The 25,865-nt window shown below is 33.6% G+C and overlaps 1 protein-coding gene across 3 annotated transcripts in view; it reads left to right on the top strand.

Annotated features, from left to right (window-relative positions):
• The window catches only part of LOC126775079 (membralin), a 106,041-nt gene that overhangs the window by 5,592 nt on the left and 74,584 nt on the right, over nt 1–25,865 (top strand). For all 3 annotated transcript variants that reach the window (XM_050496831.1, XM_050496830.1, XM_050496832.1), the window contains exons 4-8: nt 2,427–2,466; nt 3,472–3,706; nt 5,103–5,193; nt 10,390–10,447; nt 21,082–21,165. In XM_050496831.1, coding sequence (XP_050352788.1) covers nt 2,427–2,466; nt 3,472–3,706; nt 5,103–5,193; nt 10,390–10,447; nt 21,082–21,165 — 508 coding nt within the window. The remainder of the gene's footprint in view (nt 1–2,426; nt 2,467–3,471; nt 3,707–5,102; nt 5,194–10,389; nt 10,448–21,081; nt 21,166–25,865) is intronic.

Genomic DNA, 25,865 nt, shown 5'->3' with positions numbered 1-25,865 from the left:
CCTCAAGTTTTGTTAGGTCATTGAAAAGATAATATTGTAATCGATACTACGTATATCATGACGCTGCATTACTTATATTTTCTGAATATAATAAATATATATAATATATTCGTGACATATTATACAATTGTACCAGTAATTATGTTAATCTATGAATATATACATGTATGATTAAAATTAAAAACGGTAATAAATATCTTTATCAAAATAATGCGTTACACTGCAATTTAATTAACCGATATGATTTATAACATGTAAAAAAATAAAAGGAAATCGATTATGGAAATATAGTGTGTGTGTGTGTGTTTATTTACAAGAAGAGTTCTCGGTTTTGAAAGTATATAGCTTATATAACTGTAGCTAAGCTTATAAGGTGAGATAGTCATGTAATTGCCTGTAAATGTTCCATTGCTGGGCAAACGTACCCTTTCCTCTAGGGAAGAAGGTTTGGAGCTTGGGTCGATGAGGGTCGGTGGATACACATGTAACACAGTCCATCCGACACAAGAAGTTTTCTTATGATGTGTTCGTTCATCGCAAAGCACGATATGAATTTAAATAAAAGTGAATATGCCAATGAAAATTCATTCGCCCATGTTTGACCATGCGATTTTCGTTTAGGATTTACGTACTCTAACCTATCTCGGCTCTAAGGTAAATCGAAGAAAAAAGCCGCGCGTGGAAACTAGTTATTAATAACTTTTAAACCAATATTATAATGGATAACGTCAAGTCCATTGTTATAAATTAAACATTCTGTATTCTCTTAGAGTCTACGCATTAAGCAAACTGTTTAGTTTCAAATTATAGTCTTGTTACGCATAACATGTGATGTTTGTTTGTTATTGTTCTTATCAGTTAACACATAGCGTTATTAAAAATAAGTCTGTTCTATACAGTAACAGCCTGTTAATGTCCCACTGCTGGGCTAAGGCCTCCTCTCCCTTTTGAGGAGAAGGTTTGGAGCTTATTCCACCACGCTGCTCCAATGCGGGTCGGTAGAATACACATGTGGCATAATTTCAATGAAATTAGACACATGCAGGTTTCCTCACGATGTTTTCCTTCACCGTCAAGCACGAGATGAATTATAATCTAAGCACATGAAAATTCAGTGGTGCTTGCCCGGGTTTGAACCCACGATCGTCAGTTAAGATTCTCGCGTTCTAACCACTAGGCCATCTCTGTTCTATAATGTTTTTCATATTGGTAACATTTATCTAAAAACTTTTATACTGAAACAGAATATTGTCACCGTTGAATATTCTATTATTTAAAAGTATAATGATTTTCTGACGCATGGTATTAATATAGTATGGTAGCAAAGGTTAGTAGCTTATCTGATCATGTTTTTTTTGTATAGAGAAAAAATCGCTTGAAATTAATTTTGAATTGAAAAAAAAACGAGTCGAATTATCCTTGTACTTCTTGTTTAGTTTTGTTTTTATTATAAATTAGACAAGTGTTTTTTATTGCTCAGTGGTACATGAATAATTTATCTTTAAAAAAAATTCAAATTTTAATAATGCTCTGATGGCGTTGAATTTAAAAAAAAATATCCGCCGTATTAATTTTTGAATAAGATGATGTCAAAATAACTATGATAAACTAAAAAAATAACTAAAATAACTTTATTCGTTGAGCAAAAATAAATCTGCGTTTGACGAGCCAGTTGGCGTGGTTGGTGGATGCTTGCCTTTCACGCCGAAGGTCGTGGGTTCGATTCTCACCCAGGACAGATATTAGTGTGCATGGACATGTCTGTTTGTCCTGACTCTGGGTGTAATTATCTATATAAGTATGTATTTACATAAGAAAAAGTAGTATATGTAGTATATCAGTTGTCTGGTTTCCATAGTACAAGCTCTGTACAAGCTTAATTTGGAATCAGATGGCCTTTATGTTGGATGGATATTATTTTTATTAAACCTGTATAGGAAAAAAAATTGAATCTTATTGTAACAAGTTGCTCTATTGTATAAGTATTATTTTCCTAATATTAGGGTATATTGTAGGGTAATATTAGGGTATATTCATAATACATTTGAATCTTGATAATTATTATTTATAATTTACTAAATTGCTTGTTTACTACCATTCATGAAATAGTTTCAAGTGGAAACTTGATTGGTATGTTACCGAGTTAATTGTTGTGTAATGTATGTGGTGTGTATGTTGTTTCCCAATTATAATAAAAAAAAACTCCAGGCTACGAGGTGTTGACCGCAGAGTGCTTGATGAATTTATTATAAACTTATGCTTAAGCGAATATCCTAACACAAAATTAAAAGACTGTCCGACTACGAATTTTGATTAAAAAACCCATCCGTAAGGCATATTCAAGGTTATCTCGTCTCGACATAAAAACGTTCTTGATTTGTTCAAAATAGTTTATTGGACTAATTATTTTTCATATTTTATTTCAGGAATCGATCGACGAATCAGCGGATAGTGATTCTACAAAAGGTGAGATTTCGTAACAGTTTACAATCGAGTTTCTCTTATAGGCACTTGTTTCATAATCGACCTCAAAACGAAGTCGTTGCTTGGTTTTTTACCAATACTTTGTTAACTGTTAATTTTTAGCGATCTATTTCCTTGAATAAAATATATTTAAAATATGCAATATATATAATCCTTCCTTCAAACGAGGCGTGAAGAGGCATCTTGCGGATCGGCAAGGCGAGGGCGGCTAGTGCAGAACATTCTTCCCGAGTGTACTGGCAGTCGTCGCGTTTGGAATCTACTACCACTTAACATCAGGTGGAGTAGAGTCATTCGCCCTCCCGGCAAATATAAAAAAAAAAATATTCTCGTTGGTCTATTAGCTAGCTTATCTACAGCCTATTCGAACCACAAGAGGAGTTAACCCAAATAAACAACTTTGCCACCGATATCAAGAGACGCAATATCATTGGTCGACATCTTGAATAATCTTTTCACACTTTATCCATCCATCCATCCATATTCACTATGGATTCGCGAGAAAATAGCGTTTTCAATGGTTATAACTAGTTAAGTTTAATAGTGTTGTATTATAATTAAAGGTAAATTAATCAAGAACAGTTTCTAGTGCGTGATACATCAAAACAATTAAAAATCGCATGCAATTTGTATATATACGGTTTGTTTACCTTTCCTCCTACTCCGATTTGAATAGGGTATAGACTTTGGATCTGAGGTCCTGGGTTCGATTCCCGGGTCGAGTTAGCGTGGACGTTGTTACTGTTCATTCTCTCGTACCTCGGAAAGCTCGCAAAGCAGGTGGTCCTGCACCAGAACTCTCATCGTGTTTATCATATAATAGATAATATTCTGAAAATATACTTGGATGGGATTTGAAAAGATTTGTAACAAGGATTCATAGCTAGGCGTGACTTCTTTGTTTTGAGAGTTGAATTATTCAGTTGGCGTTTCATATTATTGAACAATATAATATAATTAATCATTTTGATTTTCTTTGTTTTCAAGATGAGGATTATATCCTGGAGTATTCACTGGAGTACGGATTTCTTCGTCTATCTCCGAGTGCAAGACTTCGTTTGAAGATACCGGTGAAAATCGTCACCCTGGACCCGCAGAGGGACGAATGCTTCGGCGATACGTTCTCTCGTATTGTTCTTGATGAGTTCCTGGGTTACGACGACCTTCTTATGGCTTCGATTAAGAGTCTCGCTGAACAAGAGGACAATAAGGGTTATTTGAGGTTAGTGTGTTTTTATTTGGATAAAGATTTACTTGGTGGTAGGGTTTGCAGAAGCCCTCCCACTGAATATATGTGTATTCAACCTACAAACAGCAAAGCTTATTATTGTAGTATTCCGGTTTGAATTATGAGTTTGCCAGTGTAACTACAAGCAATTGTTGGTGCATTGATGTTGTATGGGATATAGACGGTGGTGATCACCTACCACTAGTTGACCTATCCGCTTACCTATTTGGAATAAAAAAAGAGTAAAGAATATTTTTTTATGTTACACTTACCTCATATATATATATATCACTTACACGAGTCCTAGAGTGGAGACCGCGAATCGGCAAGCGCAGCGTAGGGCGCCCTCCAGCCAGGTGGACCGACGACCTTAAGAAGGTGGCGGGCACCAACTGGATGGGGAAGGCGGAGGACAGGGAGCTTTGGTGCACCTTGGGAGAGGCCTATGTTCAGCAGCGGACAACGATTGGCTGTTGATTGATTGATTGACACTTATCTCCTTGATTGTAAACGGGAATAATATTCGCAATTTCCACTCAATAGAAAAATTCGCGACCCTTACGCTATTTTAAAAGGGATCTTTGAAAGTCGAGTACATAGGTAACGATAATTTATTTTAATAAATAGTGCTAACCATCAAGTCCAAAGCCTTTATTAGGATCTAGTGATTTTAGAGCTATCTCAACATCACGCTCAACAGATAACAGTATGAAAACTAACAAAGTAATATTTTATTATAAAAAATTCGAAAGTATTGAGGTATATACAGCTTTTTTATCGCTGGAAAAACGCGTTACGAGTTTCTCTCACGGGAACAGTGGGGGGCTATGTGGGGTTTGCCGGTGTCCAAGGCGCCGTGCGCCCCGAACATCGAAATACCCACTAAAAAACCAGCGGTACCCATTCCGTCTTAACGCGGAGCGCTACGGGATCGCTTTCGCGTGCTACCTTGAAATTGAGGTATAGCCTATTCCAACCACAGGAGCAGTAAACCCAAATAAACAATTTTGACACCAATACCATTGGTCACCGATATCAATTGAAGCGATATAATTGGTCAAGTTCTTGAATAGTCTATTATATGATCTATATATTTCGCGAAAAGATGGCGTTTTCAATGTCCGCGAAGTTGTAATCGTAACTTCGAACGTTAAATTAATGTGGTTATAACTAGTTAAGTGGAATAATGTTTTATTATAAATAAAGGTAAATTATTCAATAGCTGTTTATAGTGCGTAATACAACAGAACAATTAGAAAATCGCATACAATTTGTAAGCCTACGGTTTGATTACCTTTATTCCTACTACGATTGGAATAGGGTGAAGGTGGTTTTATTTTATCAGATTGTGTTTTTGAGTTTTATATTTTAAAAATTGTTTTTGTTACAGAAATGTTATAACCGGTGAGCACTATCGCTTCGTCTCTATGTTGACTGCGCGCAGCTCCTACATCGCCGCTTTCTTCATAATGCTCGTCTTTGTGAGTACGCCATTATATTTTTTTCAAACTAATGACTGGTCATGTGTCTGATACTATCGTTACTTTGTGGTAGGGTTCTGTGCAAGCCCGCCAGGTACCATTCACTTATCATGGTCCGGTTTGAACGTGGGTGAGCCAGTGTAACTATAGACACAAGGGACATAACATTTTCGTTCTCAAGAATGGTGGCGCATTGGCATTTTTAACAAACTTTATCTTAAATTGCACTTTGAGTATCACAGGAGATAATATTTAAGATTATATGTTACTTAAGTCGAGATGGCCCAGTGGTAAAACGCGTGAATCTTAACCGATGAACGTGGGTTCAAACCCGGGCAAGCACCTCTGAATTTTCATGTGCTTAATTTCTGTTATAATTCATCTCGTGCTTTTCGGTGAAGGAAAACATCGTGAGGAAACCTGCATGTGTCTAATTTCATCGAAATTCTGCCACATGTGTATTCCACCAACCCGCATTGGAGCAGCGTGGTGGAATAAGCTCCAAACCTTCTCCTCAAAAAAGGGAGAGGAGGCTTTAGCCCAGCAGTGGCACATTTACAGGCTGTTACTACTGTACTGTTACTTAAATTAACCCAAAATCATAAACTTGCAGTTTTAGACCATTGCTACCAAATAAAAAACCGCCATCTAGCGTCGTGTAGCATAACCAATATGAATATACAGGAATACGGTTCTCGAAAATTTAGTTCTTTTTTAATGTATCCTCTCGTTCATAGATGGCGTAATTAAAAATATTAATTTCCTTTATGATTGATTTTTTAAAATAAAAAATGCCTTATAAAAACAAAAACAGTATAATAAATATTACTATTCACAAATTAACTGCAACACCTAATTAAATAAATAAATTTTACTAGCTTTCGTTTTATGTTTTTTACTTCTGCGTGATTTTCTAGAAGTGATTTCCATACTTCATAATATTTTGGCAATAAATTTAATTTTAACGAATGAACTTAAAACCAAATTAAATTTCATGTCAACACGAGCATTCTTTTGAATTCTAGAAAAATAAAGGTTTTAATAATTTCCATATCCAATAAAAATAAAGCTAGGCGACGAACAGCTTGTTACATAATATGACACTAAATTCTATTTAACATCTACACTTACCCTACCTAGGCTAAATAGTAAACGCGATATTTGACGTTTCAAATCTCTAAACGTACCTCAAGATAAATTATGATTTCAATATATCAGCATCATTCACAATTTATTGATAGAACAAAACTAAGTATGCTCTTGGCATGTATACTTAAATCTATCTGGTAAAACAAAGCGAATCGATCTAGAATGGTTCACGTTTCAGTACATACACACAGCATTCAAATATGTATTTCAAGTTTTTGTAATATTTGTTTCTGTTTGTACAATTCAGTATAGTTGCTTACAAGCTTTTATTTGACGTTACCTTTTAGCATGTGCGAAATGAGTTTTAAACAAGGTCCATTTAACGGTTTGACTTATAATTAAATATAATAAATAATGACTGTAATTTTACACATTTTGTTTATTTAAAATAGACTCTTGTGTACTATAAGATTTATATATCAAAATTGCCGTCATAAAATGTGTTAATAATAAAAGCGTTTTTATTTAATATAACACTTACGGACATATAAGAGATACGTATGAATGGCGGAATAGTGTTTATTATGTTTTCATTACATATTGACAATCTATATCAGCTAATGGAATTAAACAGAATAAATTTTAAATTTGGTTTTTCTTTTTTGGAATTACAATAATTAAACTTCAATTTTTATTCAAAAAACTATCGTTGTATGTCGTTTTACCTTAAAATTAGATCAATATAGACATTTCAACTCAACATTTCCGAACCTTAGCGAAGCTCAAATCTCGTATGCTGTATCTGTAATAGAAAATCTTTACACTTAGAACAAATTTGCTTAAACATTGCTAGTTTCGAGTAACATAACGGCAGTCAATCGAGTAAGATCTAGCTTCAGGAAGTTGAAAAGTCACAGTAAGCATCAAAACCATAGAAATAAAGAGGATCCGGCTGGAGTACAGGGATGCCATAATGAGATATCAGAGCATCTTATCACTGTAATGATATTTCGTGAAGTAACGAATTTTAATTAATGAACCCCGATTTTGTCAGCGGCATTTTTAAGCCAGACGATGACCCGGAGAAAAATACGCTCAGTATAACACGTAATGGTATAGATAGGGAGGCATTTGGACAAGAGCACAGACGTGAGTTGATTGTGTTTTTAAAATAACTTAGAATATCGATATTGCAGCTTAGGATTACTTAGGGTTAATCTGATAGATATAAACTTTCAGAGATAAACTTGGAACACAAGTTAAACAAAGAAATCCAGTACCAACTAACAAGATACCTTAAAAATGATAAAAGAATGGAATCTTGAAAAAGTTGTAATCGATTAAACTAAACGACCTTTAAAACTAAGACTTACCGCTTTTGTATTCTCAGACGGATTACATTAAATATTAAGTGAGCCAAACATAAAGAAAATTGCACCCGTTCGAAAATTTTTCAATGTTATCTATTTTTCCTTTCTATAACGGTAAAAATACTTTTAGTTTGTTCCATGAGGTTATTATAAAATAAGCAGCAAAATGACAATTATTCGGCGAATATATCCCCAAATATTGTCCCACATACCATAAGAGTTATAGCCAGTGGCATTATAGATCAATTAATAGTTAAAGGGAGGCGCGGCCCCTCGCTCGCCACTAAAATCAGGACTCTCTCCCCGAGTTACAGTTATTGCACTTTTACAGCCCTTTCAAAGTTTATTACGGTTCCAAATTCCACCTTTATACTGTGCGCACGTCTTATGTGTGTTTAACAAAACTCCTTAACAGCATTTCGTTCGGGTTTTAGGAAAATTAGAGAATCGAACTTTTTAGATAAATGTATTTTGTAATTTCATAATGTAACTACGTAGAAATACTATATTTTGTATTCTTAATTAATAAAAACGATATGGTAATATTGGTTAAAGTACCAACAAAGTTAGGTTTTTGCTAAAGACGAAAAAGGTAAATAATCACATAAAAATACTAGCGTAAAATAATGATTTTCAATATTTCGGTGAATGATGAGGGTTTTAAAAATAATATCTTTAATTTTTATTGAGTGTTGAATCACCTGAGAGTGGCTTTATTAAAAGCGTTGTCCTTTGTTAACATCGTTTCTACACATCGTATCGGTATAAGCGCCGATCGACTAATCTCATATAGCGACGTCAACTCGCAGAGAAATTGTATTAATCAATTGTCAAACGGCTGGCGTATTGCCTAACATATCTCCGGTTTCACGGGAGCCTGTCAAAGGACAAAGTAAATTGTGGAATGCAGCTATCCCCAAAATACCATTTATTACTAGCTATCGCTCATAACTGACGGAAATATCAATTGTATTGGCTTCGGCGAAATGTGTTGCACACTCGTTTATGAGATAGGTATCTATATAACGGGCTATAGATTAATAATTCCTACACCATACATAATTTTGAATAAAAAAATCAATAAAATCAAAATATAATAATTTAGGCTTTTGAATCGTCATTTTAAAAGTGTCCATGTCTTATAAGGAGAAGAATATAAAAAATGTCTTATGAATAAAAGCAAAGTAGGTTTAATTTACATGAATTATATTAAGAAATAAAATTAGTTTCGATGTTAATACGTATCGAAGTTATTTCAAGTTCGTTGTAATCGCATTGAAACATTCCTATTATTCGTATTTTCTTTATGCCGTTAATGTTATAGAGTTGAGTTCGTTGTAGGAACACTCAAACAATGAGTAGTTTCGAATACCAAGCCGTACTAGTGCAACCGAAACTTGTGCGTAAAAACAAGAAGCGATACAGTGATTGATCGATCTAGTGGGGGCGGTACACGCTGCCATATATTAACGGCACTGCCTTTTAATATTAACGGTCGGATCGATGCTTCACTTTACGGTGGCTGTAAAAACTATGGCTTGCCCGTCGCCCGTGAACGTGGTTACATACGGTCCATCGCGTGGATGCGGTGATCGCTTCGACGCTCGATGCAATTTTTTGCTCGACAATTCGATTTCCATGTCAGAAAAGGTTTTGGATATGCAGCACTTTGATGAGACGATACGCGATGGTCGTTCCACTAGAACCTTCCACATAATCCACTTCTTAGTTAATAAATAGAATTATAGAGTGGTTATATAATTAAGCGCTTTTATTTAAATATATTCGAAATCAATTCTTAGTTGTACCAGCTACTACTGGTATCGCTTTATATATCCACATACGGGCGTTACTACGCAGTCAAGAGTTATTCGGTTGGTCTTCTGATTGCAAGGTTGTTTGAGACAGTGTTATTACATAATAGGCTTAATCCCGTGGTTGGTTGGTGGTGGTGCATTCACTTAGTAAGAAATTGCTATAAATGTATATTGAAAGAGTATCAATGTTTATGGGTGGACCACTTATCATTAGGCAGACAATAAAGTGTGCTTCTTTAAAATAAGTCCAAATTAAAAAACCCCTTTTTTAAGTTCATTTAATCATTCCATTGGCTTACATTTAATATAATATTTTAAAATAACGATACCAAAGTGCATGTAAAAGGCAACTTAAATGAAATTTTTATTATAGATTTTGATATTATTTTGGCAATAATATAAAAATATGTTACGGCAACAGAAATTCTTACTGAAACAACATAATCTTGTGATCTCGGTTCCACGCATTAAAACGATCGAATTGATTTTGAATGATAATTTTACAATACTACTAAAAGTTCTGGACGAAACAGGATTGCTTATACAACTCCAGGTGGGGATATCTTGGAGCCGCTATCAATCTTTTCGCCACATCATTTGCTCCCCGCGCGGTTCGCCACGATTGAATTTCATTAATGAAACGCTTAGTGCGGATTGAATCAATTTAAGTGGGAGTGCGATCGGCCTCGGCAAATGTTTCCTGTACACAGACACGACTTTTTCGAACGATGTACGTTTTGAAACTATAATTTCCTAATTGCTCTATTATCCATTTGTTGTAGGCATTTTGATTAGCGTGTGTTACACTTATATTGTCACATTTTGAATTTCGAATTACTAATTTATATTCGAAATTCAAAATTCGTTCTGTATGTATGTATCCCTGTCGGCTTATTTAATTAACCTTTCCATTGTTACAGACCGTGTCAATATCAATGCTGTTGAGGTATGCTCATCATCAGATATTCGTTTTTATTGGTAAGTCGCATTTTTAATATATGTTTTTTTTTATGTCTCTTTATTGCAACTATTATACAACATATACATATATGTGTACTTGTTTATATTTACTTTAATATGACAGAGAACCTTTGAAACCAATCCACACCAAACCTGATGAATATTCAACAACTAAAATGCTGTTTTTGTTTGACTTAGTTATAGCTAGTTACGACACAACAACAATTATGAGTTGTTGGAATAAATTGTGTAAAAAAACTCGAGTCCTGAGCCGGATCAGCGGCAATCTCTTTGTAATAACAATAATTGCGTATAGCGCCCGCGGCCGTCCCACCCCGCGCCCACTTGCCATTCGAAAATAAAATATAACAGGTCGGATTTACCTAGCTCCCCGCTTTGATCTGTTGACAATTAGCTGGCTACAAATAATTTGTTTCTTTCCATTTGTTTCTAGCCACTCGGCTAAGAGATTCGATTCGATGATTGTTTTCAATTTCAATCTCGTCTTTTTTTCTCGCCGAGAGAATGAAAAATCTCAATTACGTCTTCTGTTACTCTATTATAAAGCGTCGGGTGGTTTGTTTTATATAAGCCGGGATTACCTTTGAATTTTCACAGTAAATGGAAATGTTTACAATATTTGCTTAGTTTATCGAGGCGTCGATGCGATAAAAACAAGAGTTTTTCAGAGGAAGTTCGCTCCGTACGCTTGTTAAGCTTATTATAGCCTTCCCGGATTCACGTGTCGCCGGATCAGGTTAGCTATATCCTCTCCTAAACTAACTACGGTAATTATTTTTATCATCTCACGTTCTCAAATGTGATACGATTAAACGAAGTGAAAAAATCTAATAAATAAATTATATCTAAGTAAATATATTTGTATTACATTTTAATCATAAACTGTAACTTAATATGTAATTATTATAATCTTTTAAAATGTTGTGTTATTTTGAGATAGTAAAAAGAAAACCCAAAACTTATATGACGTGGTTTTAAATACACGAAGCAATAATATGTTGGATTTCGAATGTAAGCACCTTATTTATTTAGCTCTTTTCAATAATAATACATATTTGTACTTTTAAAGAATGTTCCTATTGATTTCTTGTTAAAAATGAGTATTATTAATTAGGGCTAGGTTTGTGATGCTTTGTAAAAAAAACGAAATCAGCTAAAATAAGTATAAAAAAATATAAAGTTGAGTCCAGTGGATTGAGCACGTGGAGAGTGTCACGTGCAAAAATCCGGGCGAGCACCACTGAGTATCATGTGCTTATTTTCTGTTTATAATTCACACCGTGAGGAAACCTCTAGGAGAAAAGTTCCGAAACATCCCCGTTTTAAATTTAGTTAAAAAATGTTTTGAAAGCGTATTATCAAATGCCTTTGAAGTTTAAACGGTCCAACATTTGAATCTGTGTATTTAAGAGTAAAACTGAACTTAAAACATTCAAAGGTGATTTTATCAGTAAGCAGCTCTCGAGTTTACAGAATAAACTATTCAATCTCACAATATCGGATGAGGGTAGACCTGTTCAATGGGATCCAGTTGGTCGCTATGACGACTCATCCCCGCTGAGGCTATTGAAAAATATACTTAGATAGAAAACTGAAATATATTCTTATCAAGACGCTGTGAATATCGAATATCTTTGATGCCTAATTCTTTTTAAAAGTTAACTTATCTTTGTTGTTTTTCTCGTATCGATGTCGTTTTCGTTGATCGTTTTATGTTATCTTATAAGTAAATGTTTTGTATATATATTTTTTTTCTTATTTACAGACTTCTAGTCTAGTAGTTAGTTTATATGGATGCAGATCGTGATGCCCTGGTTTGTTGTTTACTCCCTTGAGTCGGAAACCGTGGGTTAAGCGCCTAAACTCATTCCGGTCGTGACGAAATGTCCTCCCATCGATTTTATGAGACTCACTCTCAAATATAATCAATCGATAATTCACCTGTTTTTGCGTATTTACTTAGCACTGTAATATACGAATTTGATGAGAACAGCCGTATCATTCCTAGCGAAGGAAACTTTTTATATGTTTGAGTGTATAAGACATTCAAATGTTTGTGTATCTAAGACGTTTACGACGACAATTCTATGTGGTGATAATTTGAATTACGAAATGGTTTTTCATATCATTGGAATCGATCTTTAAACATTTTCATCCATTTATAGATGTTCGTTATGTAAGTTTACTCCGATGAAGTTTATACTAGTAGAACTTTTGTAATATTTTATTTCCATACAATACACAGATTATTTAAATCCAGACATGACCCCGTTACATTTATGAAATACGAATAGATTTTCGAACAATAAACATAGATTAATACGTGAATGGAACGGTACGGTATCAAAGCTCAGCTGACCCGATATAGTGCAGAAACAAACGTGTGCGAATTCTCGAACGTTCCGAGGATTACCCATTGTGTACTAGCACCGGCCACTGCAAAGGAAGGATTACATTGATACGTCTGTACTGTGTCTCTGTAACCACAGATCGTATTATTCTTATATAGTATACAATAAAACTATTCTAAGAATTCTAAGGATAAACGGAACGTAACAAACTCTTTGATACAAAAGGTTTTAGTGTAATTTTAAATAATAAATTTTCTTAAAATTATTACAAGTTACTTGCAAGTACTTGGAAGGGTTTGGTAGGTACAATCCAGTCACCACAAATCTAACTCCAACCAGCAATAATTAGTTTTGTAGTGTTCCGGTTGGAAGGGTATTTGCGCCAGTGCAACCACAGGCATCTCAGTACCCAAAGTCGATGGCGTTTTTCTATTTTCAAAGAAATATTTAAATGAAGTTAAATGTCTTGGTTATTTTTATAAATCCAATGATTATATTTGCTTACCGAGTATGTGAAATCATTATGTTTAAATATATATTAATTGTCTATTTGTTACGTCATTACAACATTGAACCAAACGCAATAAAATTTAACATTGTTGTTGCCTGTGTTATGTACGTATATAACTAACGGAAAAAAATTACGTGAAAAATTGGATGGAGTTACGAGAACAGTTTAGTCATAAAGAAATCATATAAGAGTATATTATAGCAATTAAATAAATGTAATATTATATGATACAAAAATTACATTTTATTTTCATATTTTAATCTTGTATCAAAATTATTATGAATATGTTTAGCAGGTATAATAATAATTCAAATTCAGAACATTAGTTGGAGTGATACACAATGTATGTACATATTTGCTCGATGGATGCCTAATTATCATAATTTTCATTTATTAATTTACGGAAAATATGGTTTTACGCATCATTTGTACAATGCCGCGGCACGTACAAAGGGACCGCATACAATGTGACAAACAAACCTCCGCGCGACGCCACTGCACGCATTTTAATTGTTCAACCTAATTAAATTCGATATCGGACTATATTATGGTAAAAATTCAAAGAAAATTACAAGCGTTTTCACTTCGCAGTGGAATTTTCCTGTGAGATTTCGGCCCATCATAAAAGATATTTGTATTTTTTTTAAACGCTTTTTTTACCAACCAAGTTTGTCTTTAATGATGAGCTACAATTTTCTAATTTACAACAATACGTAGTTAAGTTTTATTAGAAAAAGGCATGAAATCAGACGATTTAAAGATAAGCAGGATTCGGCACTATTTTAAAAACGATTGTATTATTTCCTACGCATAAATTTAATGCAAAAAAACCTACACGATCGGCCTTATTATATTAATTATTAATTTAATTAATTAATTAATTATTATTATTACTTTAAAAATAAATTGCCATAATATTTGATTTTTTAATTAAGCCAAGTATTTTATAAAGATTTAGCTATAATGAGGTGCTATTGAGGAAAAAGACTCCAACATTTGCATAATTAAATATCGGACTTAACTTCCCGATCTCGACGAGGTAATTTAATGATGGTTAATTTTAAGATGCTCAATTTACAAGGATATAATACAATGGGTTATAATAGAATAAAATCGTACGATATAACATACGGCGACAAAACGTATTGTCTTGATTTTACTAATTGTTTAATGTAAAATTACTGTTGCTGAACCTAAGAGAAAATAAGTGATTGTGTGATTTCTAATCTTAATGATTATGAAATAAAACTGCCAAAGAAGATGAGTTATTTGTTACGTCAATTGCTTAACATACATAATTAATGTTATATGTAATAGTCTGTGAATGTCCCATTGCAGGGCTACTCTTTTTTTTTTTGGGGCTTATTCCATCACGCTGCTATAACGCGGATTGGTGGAATACACATGTGGCAGTATTTCAAAAGTAATATAATGGTTTTTTATGTTTGAAAATTACATGAACTTCATTATTATAATTTTCACATTTCGATCTATATAATGAAGTTTTCTTTTCTTAATTCAAACATGATATCTAGTTCGCTTTTATGTTTTAAACGTAAACGCTTTTATGTTTAAAGTTAAAGATTATGTATCAATATTGATAGATAAATAATCAAAACTTAAACGGAAATCATTCTTATTTAATTTCCGATGTTTGGTTACCTTTTGATGTTTTCTCGGAAGTTAAACATTATCCTTTAGCTTTCGTTTTCGCTAATGGATAATATAAAAAACAACTTTCGTCGATGCCCATATCCCAATAACCAGAGACGTCGAGTTAATGAATTAAAAATATACGACGGGTTTAACTTTAAAAATAGTCATTAGAGAATGTTATTTTCTCTCATTGTACGACATTTCGTTCGAATCTTAAACATGTTAATTATCTTTATTGATTATAATTATTTTTTAAATGTTTAATGTAAGCTATTGACAATAAATTATAATTTTTTAAAAATAACTACAGACAGATATACTATAAGAGTTAAAGAGTTAATAACTCTTTTGCATTCATAGTATAATGTAATAATGTAGGGAAAGAAGTGATTGATTGATGATATTTTAAAAACTGATGTTTTTTTCTTAGAATCCTGAGAACGTTGTGAAACTTTAAAACTGTTACTAGTCATTTTCATATCCAAGCTCTAAAGAATGATAAAATTTGTAAAAGTACTAAATATCGTTATCGGTTGGCATTATCATTTTTTTTTATATTAATCATAAGAAAATTATTATTATTGAAATATAACCTCTAAAGGCCTTTGTTTTTTGTAACAAATAAGAGAATATTTATATTTTTCAGACGTCTTAAAGGGGTACAATAGGGTGTACATAAATCGTCTATACGCGCAGGCGAATGCGTAGGCACAATATTATTCTTTTTAAAAGGTTATAATGACGGTACGAAAACATTTCCCATTTAAATATAAATTAAAAGCTTTTATTATTCTTTATAGACAAAAATATCAGTGAATGTTCTCGTCGAAAAAGGCGTGGGAAAGTCGAGTATTAGAAACGTACTCGATTTTCGAATTAATTAAAAAAATAACGCAATAAAATATAAATTTAATTGTCTTATTTATTGAACAAAAATAATGTTTATAGACAAAACTTATATTGAATACTTAATAATATGATTTTTTTTTAAATTTAAAACAAAATAAATCAACAAATTCAAGTTTGATAAGAAATGATAAATGTTGTCATTTGTCAAAAATATTTTTGAAACGAAATTGTAATGACATTCAGATTAATATTTAAAGGTACCGCCGACCCGTGAAGCATTAAATTAACACAAATCTGTGGTAAGCGACCGACTTTTGGTTAATTAACCAAGCGCGTTGACAAACCGTGGCTTACTTGGAATATACACTCATTAAATTTTATGGGGATTGCAACTGAAATTAAAACATCAAGAAAATATTTTTTAAACATGTTTTAAACATACTGTGTAGTGGTAAGTAATAATAATGTCCTCCAGACCGATTTCGGCCACGGCGGCCAATCGCAAGAGAGATTAGCCAACTACGCAGGAGATATTATAGGGCACAAGTGTGTGTTCGCGCACACACTTGTGCACTCTCTATTCCCTAACTCTTATAATCCAATGGGACGGCAATCCGACACGACCGGAAAGAGTTCAGGCGCAGGACCAACGGCTTTACGTGCTTTCCGAGGCACGGGAGTGTACACACTTCCAACTTCCAGACTCCGGGCTGCTACTGAGAATTTTCTGACAGAAAAATCCAATAACTTTTTACTGGGCCGACCTGGGAATTGAACCCAGGACCTCCGAGTCTGCGGCCTTATATCAAGCCACTAGACCAACGAGGCAGTCAATAATGTGGTAGTTTTCATCGCGTTATGGCATGACGTGATTGATACACGTCACATGTTAAGAGGTGATACGCTTTGTGCTGGCCTGTCTCTGTAGGTAGTTGGGTGTAAGAACCACCCACATATCCATTATTTTACCACAAAACAAGAGTATTTTGTATTGCTTTGTTACGATTTAAAGATTGAGAGAGCCATAGCTCTACAATAATTATATAATGACAGGTTCAAAGCACGTAACGTACATATGTATATCCCACGGTTATTGATACAACATGACTTATATTTTCATACTATCATTAAATTCAAAAGTGATATAAAATTAACTAGAAAATAAAATAGATATCATTTTACGGTTTTGCATTTTATTGCAAGCATTTTCCAATTTAAAATGCATAATTTAATGTTTCTCGAAGGACTTACCTATAAAATTGTGCCGTTCAAGTCTACGATCAATTCGGAAGAGTGAACTAATAGGACATTTTATGTAGGTCTTCAATTGGTAATTTCCAATGCTGGTTTGCCAATTGCTTGCGAGGCTTCATATGCTTCGCCCGCTTCAAGTAAATTGCTCGCTTACTAGAAACATGCAAACGGGAATGTGTATCGTCTTTACATTAGCATTTCACTTGAATACGGTGAATAAATAAGAAAATATAGTTACCATTTCTTGCTTGATACAAATGATATTATATAAGAAGTAATGATAGTCTCATTACAATACTAAAGAAGAAATTAGTATAAATGTATTGATCATAATAATAATATAAAGATAAGATTCTCTTCGCCGCTTAGTCGTTAGTTGATCGTCCTTAGTTGAACGCCGATGTATCGGCGATATGGTTTAGGAACACAGATACTACTGATGGTAGAGCTTTTTATTGGTCGTTGAGCTTTGTGCAAGCTCGTCTGGGTAGGTACCACCCACTCATCAGATATTCTACCGCAAAACAGCACTACTTGGTATTGTTGTGTTCCGGTTTGAAGGGTGAGTGTACCAGTGTAATTACAGGCACAAGAGACATACACCTTAGTTCCCAAGGTTGGTGGCGCATTGGTGATGTAAGCGATGTTTAACATTTCTTACAATGCCAATGTCTATGGGCGTTGGTGACCACTTACCATCAGGTGGCCATAAAAAAAAGATAAGATAATGATTAGTGTAGTGAGAAATCGGTTTGGAAAGCCAAGACATTCTCCAGAAACTCCTTATTAGTCGCCTTTTGTTCCCTCTTCATAAGTTTATGTGTGTTACGCTAAAGTTTAATATGACGCGTTACTGGAACGACTGGATGGGATACTCAGTCGTGGAAATGTAGTTTTTTCGTCGTACATTTTATCTCAGGGTATTGTATTCTTCTCCGTTGCTATAACCTTACTTTTGTGGAGATTATTTCTTCTTTCTATCAAGTATAGAAACTAATATTAATATAAGGTTAAAATTCAGTGACAAATCTTTTCTCATTCTAAGATAACAGTATAACTACGATCAACGCTTTTTTAAGTATGAAAAGTGAAAGTATTCATTCTTATAATTTTGTTTTGTAATATTATAAACATAATTTGGATTGTCGAATATCAAATAATGAATATTTATTGGAGGATTTTTTTTGCTCCGTTAAGGCGATTTGAGATATAATTTGATCAATTATTTCGCTTCCAAATAAGGCGTAATCTTACAAAAAGCATTGGGTGGTATTCAAAGCGAATATAAGCTGATTATAATGACGTGAATGTCAATAAATATTTTGCTTTTTAACATAATAAAAAGGTTAGTAATAACGGTTTATTTTTATTTATCATATTAACTGGCTCCGTGATTTTGCGTACCTAATCTTAAAGAGAGTTCAGAATTGTATTGAGTAGCGGTGTTATTGCTTTTGATTGTCATATTTAAAGATCGATAAGTCACGAACGAAACTACTTATTAAATAACTTAATTGTATTTTACTAACTGTCGGAAAACATTACCTACTAAAATGATTCAAAAGGCTTGTAAAAGCCTATTTGAATAAAGTATATTTTGATTAGTGCTACATAAAACAGTCCTATATAATATGTATATAATTATTAGATTAATCCGTAAGATCACGGCAAAGGTTAAAACTGCTTCAATGCTATTGAAAAGAAGTTGAATAAATATTTTATTCAACGAAAAATCCTTTTTAAAATATAACAAAGTGAACAGCGTGGCTTATACAAGAGAAGACTCATTTTACCTCGTATTTTTGTCTAATTAGGACCAGGAGCGGCGCCAGCTCGCAGTCCACTTCACTTTGCGCTAACAATCGTTCGAGCTGCCTTTAATGCCAATTACCTGCGCTATATTGTTCTCAGCGTCAAGTATCACTTAGGGTTGCCACTTTAATACACCGAAATTTCCTGCTCTTATTTTTATAAATTTTGCGTGTTAATTTCTTTTGATTTAGTTTGACTATGTGAAATGATTATGTATTAATACTAATTCTGAGAGATATGACCTTGAAACTAAAAATTATTACATATTGAACTCATATTCAGAAAAAGGGCATCCCTATTTGTTCTTAGAATTTCGTTACGTGATGAGGGATTCACTCTGTTCATTTTATGGGAAAACCCCCTCGTGAATTAATCTCTATTGAGAGTTTAAGCTGCTAGCACCTTATGATTTGTATTATGCTATGCTATGCTATAATAATATGACTTATAAAAATATTTGTAAGTATTAAAATGGAGCTAATTATAAAAAAAGTTAATTAATCCTTAACATTGGCTTAGTTTTCTATTACTTAAAATATACACAAATAATAAAAAAAGTAAAATTCTTATTTAAAAGTATAATTACTAAAATAAAAGTTAAAAAAATAATAACAGCTTGTAAATTTCCCACTGTTGTGCTAAGACCTGCTCTCCTTGTGAGAGGTTTCAGACCTTATTAAACCACGCTGCTCCAATGTGGGTACTATAAAACAATACAAAAATTAAATTAAATTGGAACCCGAAGACTACACATTGTATCAGTCAAATTTGTAGTACTAGTATATGATTTGTTTTGTTGTAATATTTGTATATTAATAATAAATAATTGTACAGAGATGTAACATTTTTCAATTTTAATATTTGCCTTAGATACCGATGCTTTATAATAATATGACTAGGAAGCAGTAAATTGTAGAAAATACGGAACGAAACGAGGCCGGGAAAGCGACGGCAAAATTAATTTCGCATGATGAATGATGAACGATGACGATGCAATTTAAAATTTCCACTGAAAATATTAGCTTATCTGTACCGGAAAAATGTAGATCTGCGAAAGGTGGATCGTGTGAACGTTTTAGTATACAATTGTCATGCCAAATTTATTTGAAAATTTACACCATGCATTAATTTATATCAAAGGAATTGAATCACTAATTTATAGTTCATAAAACTTCACGAGTACTTTTTCAACCAACAAACTTAATATAATCAAGTGAAAAGCTTTGCAAAAAGTGGTATAATGTTTGCTTGCGTCAATAGCAATAAATAATGTGCATTTTTTTCTATATTTTTTAAAAATTACCATTGAATGGAATTTATATATTTTTTGTCAATAGATGCGTATTTTAGAATATCACACTCTTTGTTTTGAGTTGATGAAAAAAGATTTTATTTTTTTTATTTTATTTAAAAAAAGGTTATATAATAAGAGCGTACCATTATATTGGGATTATCACACCCACTAACGTCCACGTACTTCGACGAACTGAAGGTAAATGGAAACAGCTAACGATAAAACCTTTATCTTATTATCAATGTGCTTTTTTAAACTCTATTCCCCGAAAGTATCAAGTCCAGCTACGAAATCCTGTTTGAAACAGGATCAAACTGGATGTTCATAGTATGCGTCAGGTACATATACAGGAAAACTCGTATTTTTCGTTTTTTTTTAAGTAGTTTGGGTAACACTTTAATAGCGTTAAAGCAAGGTAGGTTTATCCGTGCCGACGTTCGTTTTAGCTTCGAATAAACCGTATATTTTTAAAGGTTTCTGTTGTCGGCTCGTAAAGAATGATCCGACGTCTCGGGCGACACCATTACTTCTCGTGTCGCATGAAAAATTCATACAGATGCCGTTTGATCGCGTTAACGCGTCGCATAGTCGCGCGCGCACTCTTGGGGATCCTAAGAATGGCTTATAGCGTTCTCACCTTTAATGTTCCGCCCATAAACTTGTTTTTAAATTGGATTTACATAACTTTTATTAACATGCATTCACTGCATATTAAATCTTAATTATTTTCGTATGCTTACATAAACTATCTATTTAAAAGATATAATAACTGACATAATAGATGTAAATAATATTTTTTTATTATGGATAGTAATTCATAAATCTATTTTGATATTTATTTATGATATTAATATAAGAATATGAATGTCATAAATAATTGTTATTATATTTGTGCTTGTTTCAGTGGATTTGCTGCAGATGCTGGAATTTAACGTGACTGTGTCGTTCCCAGCGGCGCCACTACTCACAGTTATTTTAGCTCTAGTTGGTAAGTGCATATTTATCATTTAACATTTATAGCGGTGACAAAATCAATATATACGAAACGAAACCTATTTTTAAAATGATAAAATTTTTTAAGAAAATTCCTAATGAACGACGCAGAGTTAACAAATTACTAGTTCGCGTAATAATTGCTGCGATTCTATCCGCAAAGCGCGATAAGCAGACTTGTCTTGCAAATGAAGTCGCATATTTAGCGCGTCAAGGGAGCTTTTATGGTTGCAAGACGTTTGACACACCGAAATTCTCGCACGTTTGCACTTGCATCTGCACTTACTATTTTATGAAGGAATTGTACATTTGATATTGAAAAAAAATCTCTCTAATATCTTTTAGTTATTATTGATCTTATATTTCTTGGGAAAGATTTTGAAATAAATATTACATAAATATTACAAATATTGACATTACATTATACAAACGATTTGAACAGATGATACTCAACATTATTCTCAAAGATTGAATTTATCACGTTCCACATGGCCTTGAAACTTTTGTTGTATTTATTTATATGGAAAAACAATAAACAGTCAAGGAAAAAAATATTCTTCATTAATTGAATGACTTCATATAACTTGGATGTAACTGGTCCCACCTCGGGCGCTACTTTGATGTTAGCGTGTAATGGCTGTGTTTCTATTGAGGAACTTCTTATATAATAATGATTTCACGTATGTAGCATCTTCATTGTAACGTTAGTAGGTCGGTCGATTCAACAAGTAAGTCGGGTGCGGCGCCTGTTGCGCGGTAGGGCGGGGCGCCTGTTGCGCCTTACAGACGCCAGCCGCCCACCCGCCTAGCTTATGATCAAGTCCTAATACTTTTGACCCATTTTAACCAAATAACGATATCTAATATTACATCTTCAATCATATTGACGTAATATCTTATAAATGAGATCTAGGTATGGATATGTGTGGATATATATATATAAAGTTAACAAGCATAGGTGATGCCTAAGGATTTGTAGAAATATCTTTCATAAACATTGTTCGATTCGAGCAATCTGAAACCGAAGCAACATTTTCAGTTAAATTCTCAATCACTGTGACAAATCTATGTCCACGGTAAAGACAAATTAAGGCAATTCTTCTACAATCGGGGATACTTACGAAAATATTGTCAACCTGTAATATATAATACGTCAAAAGAAGTTTTTCTAATAATCCATATTAGAAAAAGCTTTTATTTCATAAAAGTTAGCTCATATGTCTGTATCATCTTTGAGGCTGGGGGTTAACACATGTCCAATACATTGAAATTGTACTATCAGAGCAATACAATTCAACTAAATAGGTGGGATTTTATTTGGATATTCTACCTCAACATCGAATATCATAACTGCACCGTTCTTAGCATTATAAACAATGCTTTACCGCATAATCTTCTCCCCGGGCCCTCAATTCATAATGCTACTAATTGAGGCACTCAGCAAACACCATATTATTGGCTTAGCTAATTTTGTTACAACAGACACCATCAATGAGCACCCGACTCTGGTGCTCCTGAGTTCCTCGGTCAACTGGTTAAGGTAACTTTATCCCCTCTGCCTCATCTGGCACTCCTAATCTATACGGACTTGACAACACACTGGCTCATCGCACATTATTGACGTGGTTTCCATGCCAATGAAAATACCGCAAGTTCCGGGCGGCAAGAACTCCTATCCTCCCAGAACCTGGTCAAACAGGTCTGCTTTTGGCAGCCATAAACCTATAGCAGACATAAACATGTAGTTCTATGCCCTGTATAAAATGTGAAAGTATACTTAAGGCCCAGCACAGCACTTTCTGTGGACAATACCGGTTAAAATCAAAATTGGTAAAATATTCATCAATCGTTTACCAGTAACATAAATCTAGAGTCAGCGTAGCAGGTTCTCCTCTTCTATTACTTTTTATGTTGAAATGGCATAGTCATAGTCATTATTCGACTTTATTTAGAAGCCGTCTACATCAAAATATAAATAATGTCACTATAAACTCCTAATAAGATCTTAAATCTTATTTTAAGGAATATTATTAAAACAAATTTGATTCAACGAAATTAGTGGAGTTCACCAATACGTTGTACAAATTGCAGTTCGGCAGACTCAATTATTGTTACGAGGTAGCTTAGAAATTCTAATCTTGAAGTTGGTGTGTGCGACCGTCGCCCGCATTGCATATCGTCTGATTAATATCGCCCCTAGCTGTGTCGTCGTACGGTATCTGACAACTTTCGAATACAACCACATATGAATTGGAATACATTTTGCGTTAGATTCCAATATATTTCTAGATTAAAAACGGATTTTTGTGTGAAATTCGAATTGTTATTGAATTAATAATATTAATATAAATTCAAATATTACAGTCTAAACAAAAATTACATGGATAAATATAGAATATGTACAAAGATGAAGGACGGAGATTTAATACAGACAAAAAACAAACGAGCAATAAAGATTTTTCTTCTTATCTATTTTCTTTTTAAGAAAATTTGAGGTAGATTTCATTTCAAATTTCCAATCTACTTTCGAAGATGCTATCTCGTGCCTCAGCCTGTCACTCATTCAAGAACTCTGAAAAATGTCGACTGAAGAGATTACTTTCAATCCGTTCCCAGCAGCCAGCGAAGTTCGGCATATTTAATAACTTCTATTATCTACTCCACTGTCCTCGAGAACTCGAAGACATTCAATTACCCCAGCTCAGATTAAAATTTTTAGTCGCTTATCCCGTGCGAGTTCTTTTCCATGTGAATTTCATACAAGAATTTATCCATAGTTGGAATTTCAGTGAAGTCAATAGGGACTAAAAGAAAAACGAACTAGAACTTCTGGAATTCAGTGAAAATATTATACAACGGAGAGTCTATGCAGCGTGGGGCCTATTTCAGGCGCTCACGTGTTTTTGTTTGCTCGCACATAGCATCACGTGACGCGCGAACACGTACACTGGACTTACGCTGAATACTAATAGATAGAGACCGGGCGCATCGCGGGTCGCGTCCGAAAATTGGATTCGCGTCGCACACACTGCACGGTATTAGCGTTGAACTGTCCGAAACAATACCCAATCAGACGGAGTGCATCCGCTTAAATACGACGCTATATGTTGGATAGGCGCAAGTAATTCGTATTATTGTCTATCCTTTTTACAAATAAAGTATTATTTATAGTGTCTCAAAGACATTTTGATGTCTGGCAAATAAATATTTCCTTACTAATATAAAAATAGTTTCATGTTGTAATAAAAATGTAAATTCGAAGCGTATGTCGAAACATAATCTCTTGAATTGATAATCCTGGTGCAGATGAGTGAGACATGAACCAATAGCGCTCGATCTGCATAAAGCAATCTGTTTTAGTCAATATTCGGGCCAAGCTGATATAACTAGTTTTGTATTTTCTATACTTGACCCGTACTGTTTTCCTTCTGTTTTATATTTATGCGATATGTTTTATATTATATAAAGAATTATGCCCTTATCTTGAACAACTTATTCAAATTTATATTATTTTTAAGCTTTTATATTAAAATTAAACCTTAATAAAAAAAACTGAAAGCGTTACCTTTAGCTAAAAACTTTTAAATAAATGGACGACATAGGCTTCAATATCGATGTGATTGGTTATTAATTTGCAAATTGTCTGTAGTCTCTCGTATCGCTGCGAAGCTCTTAAGCCTAGGTAAAGCGAAGTACGGACGACAATGGAGGCGGCCGGTGTGGATTACAGTTCCCCCTTAGGTGTTCTGCCTCTACAAATGGGGATTTAATTTGCCGTATCCGTAAATACAATAGACGAAAATTTGTGCTTCCACCTCCTGTCCGCTCGAACGAAGAAGGGGTCAGGCTAATAACAAGAGTTTCGGTGGACTGAATATTCCGGATGTTGTGAAATATTATGAATCTACAATATGTTTGTTGAGTGCTTTAATAATTGCATGTCCGGAACATTTGAATGACATAAAAATTTAAGAGCTCTGCTAGTCGGCAACTTTCTTTTGTTCCTTTGACTAGTTTGTGGTAATTTATTTCGTAATACATTTTATACTGTTGTCGACTAAATTTTTAAGTAACTTCTAACTGTAACGTTTATATTTTTTTCTTACTTGCTCATTATATGAAATTCCAGTTAGTGTTATTATTGTGAATAAAAAAAAAATACGTGAAAGTTCGTAATGAAAACACGCTCCTGAGATCTTAGTCGTGTCAACCGCGGCTAATTATGTGACGAAACATTTACCTATCCGTGACGGTTACGTGAAACAATAGATAGATGATAGTGGCATGACGGTGCGGCCGCGAGACGCCGATGACGTCGCATTAAAATGAAATCCATACGGGTATGATTGATGAGCGTGCAAACATCGCCGCACCCGCCCGACCCATTCAATTTACTGTCACACGTTCCTATGTGCACTTTTATAAGGCGTTTTAAGTTTTTTTTGGCTCTAGTTACCTCTGTAATATAAAGGTAAATTATAATTGTATCTCTGATTCTGTAGTAGCAGAAATTTGTTCATGTCCTTTATTATTTAACTTCGTCAATAAAATTAGTTTTATTGACGTGTTGACCCATTGTAGATTTCCATAATTTTTATTAGAATTTCTAGGTTCGCTATTCCAAATGTTTTTTCTATTTTAAATATGTAACATATAATACATTATAAAATTAAGCAAATGATTCTACGCGATCAA

Source organism: Nymphalis io, chromosome 17 (genome assembly GCF_905147045.1).
Source record: "Nymphalis io chromosome 17, ilAglIoxx1.1, whole genome shotgun sequence".
NCBI classification, from domain to species: domain Eukaryota; kingdom Metazoa; phylum Arthropoda; class Insecta; order Lepidoptera; family Nymphalidae; genus Nymphalis; species Nymphalis io.
Note: the sequence above shows the minus strand (reverse complement) of the source record. Positions and strands in the feature narration are given on the sequence as shown.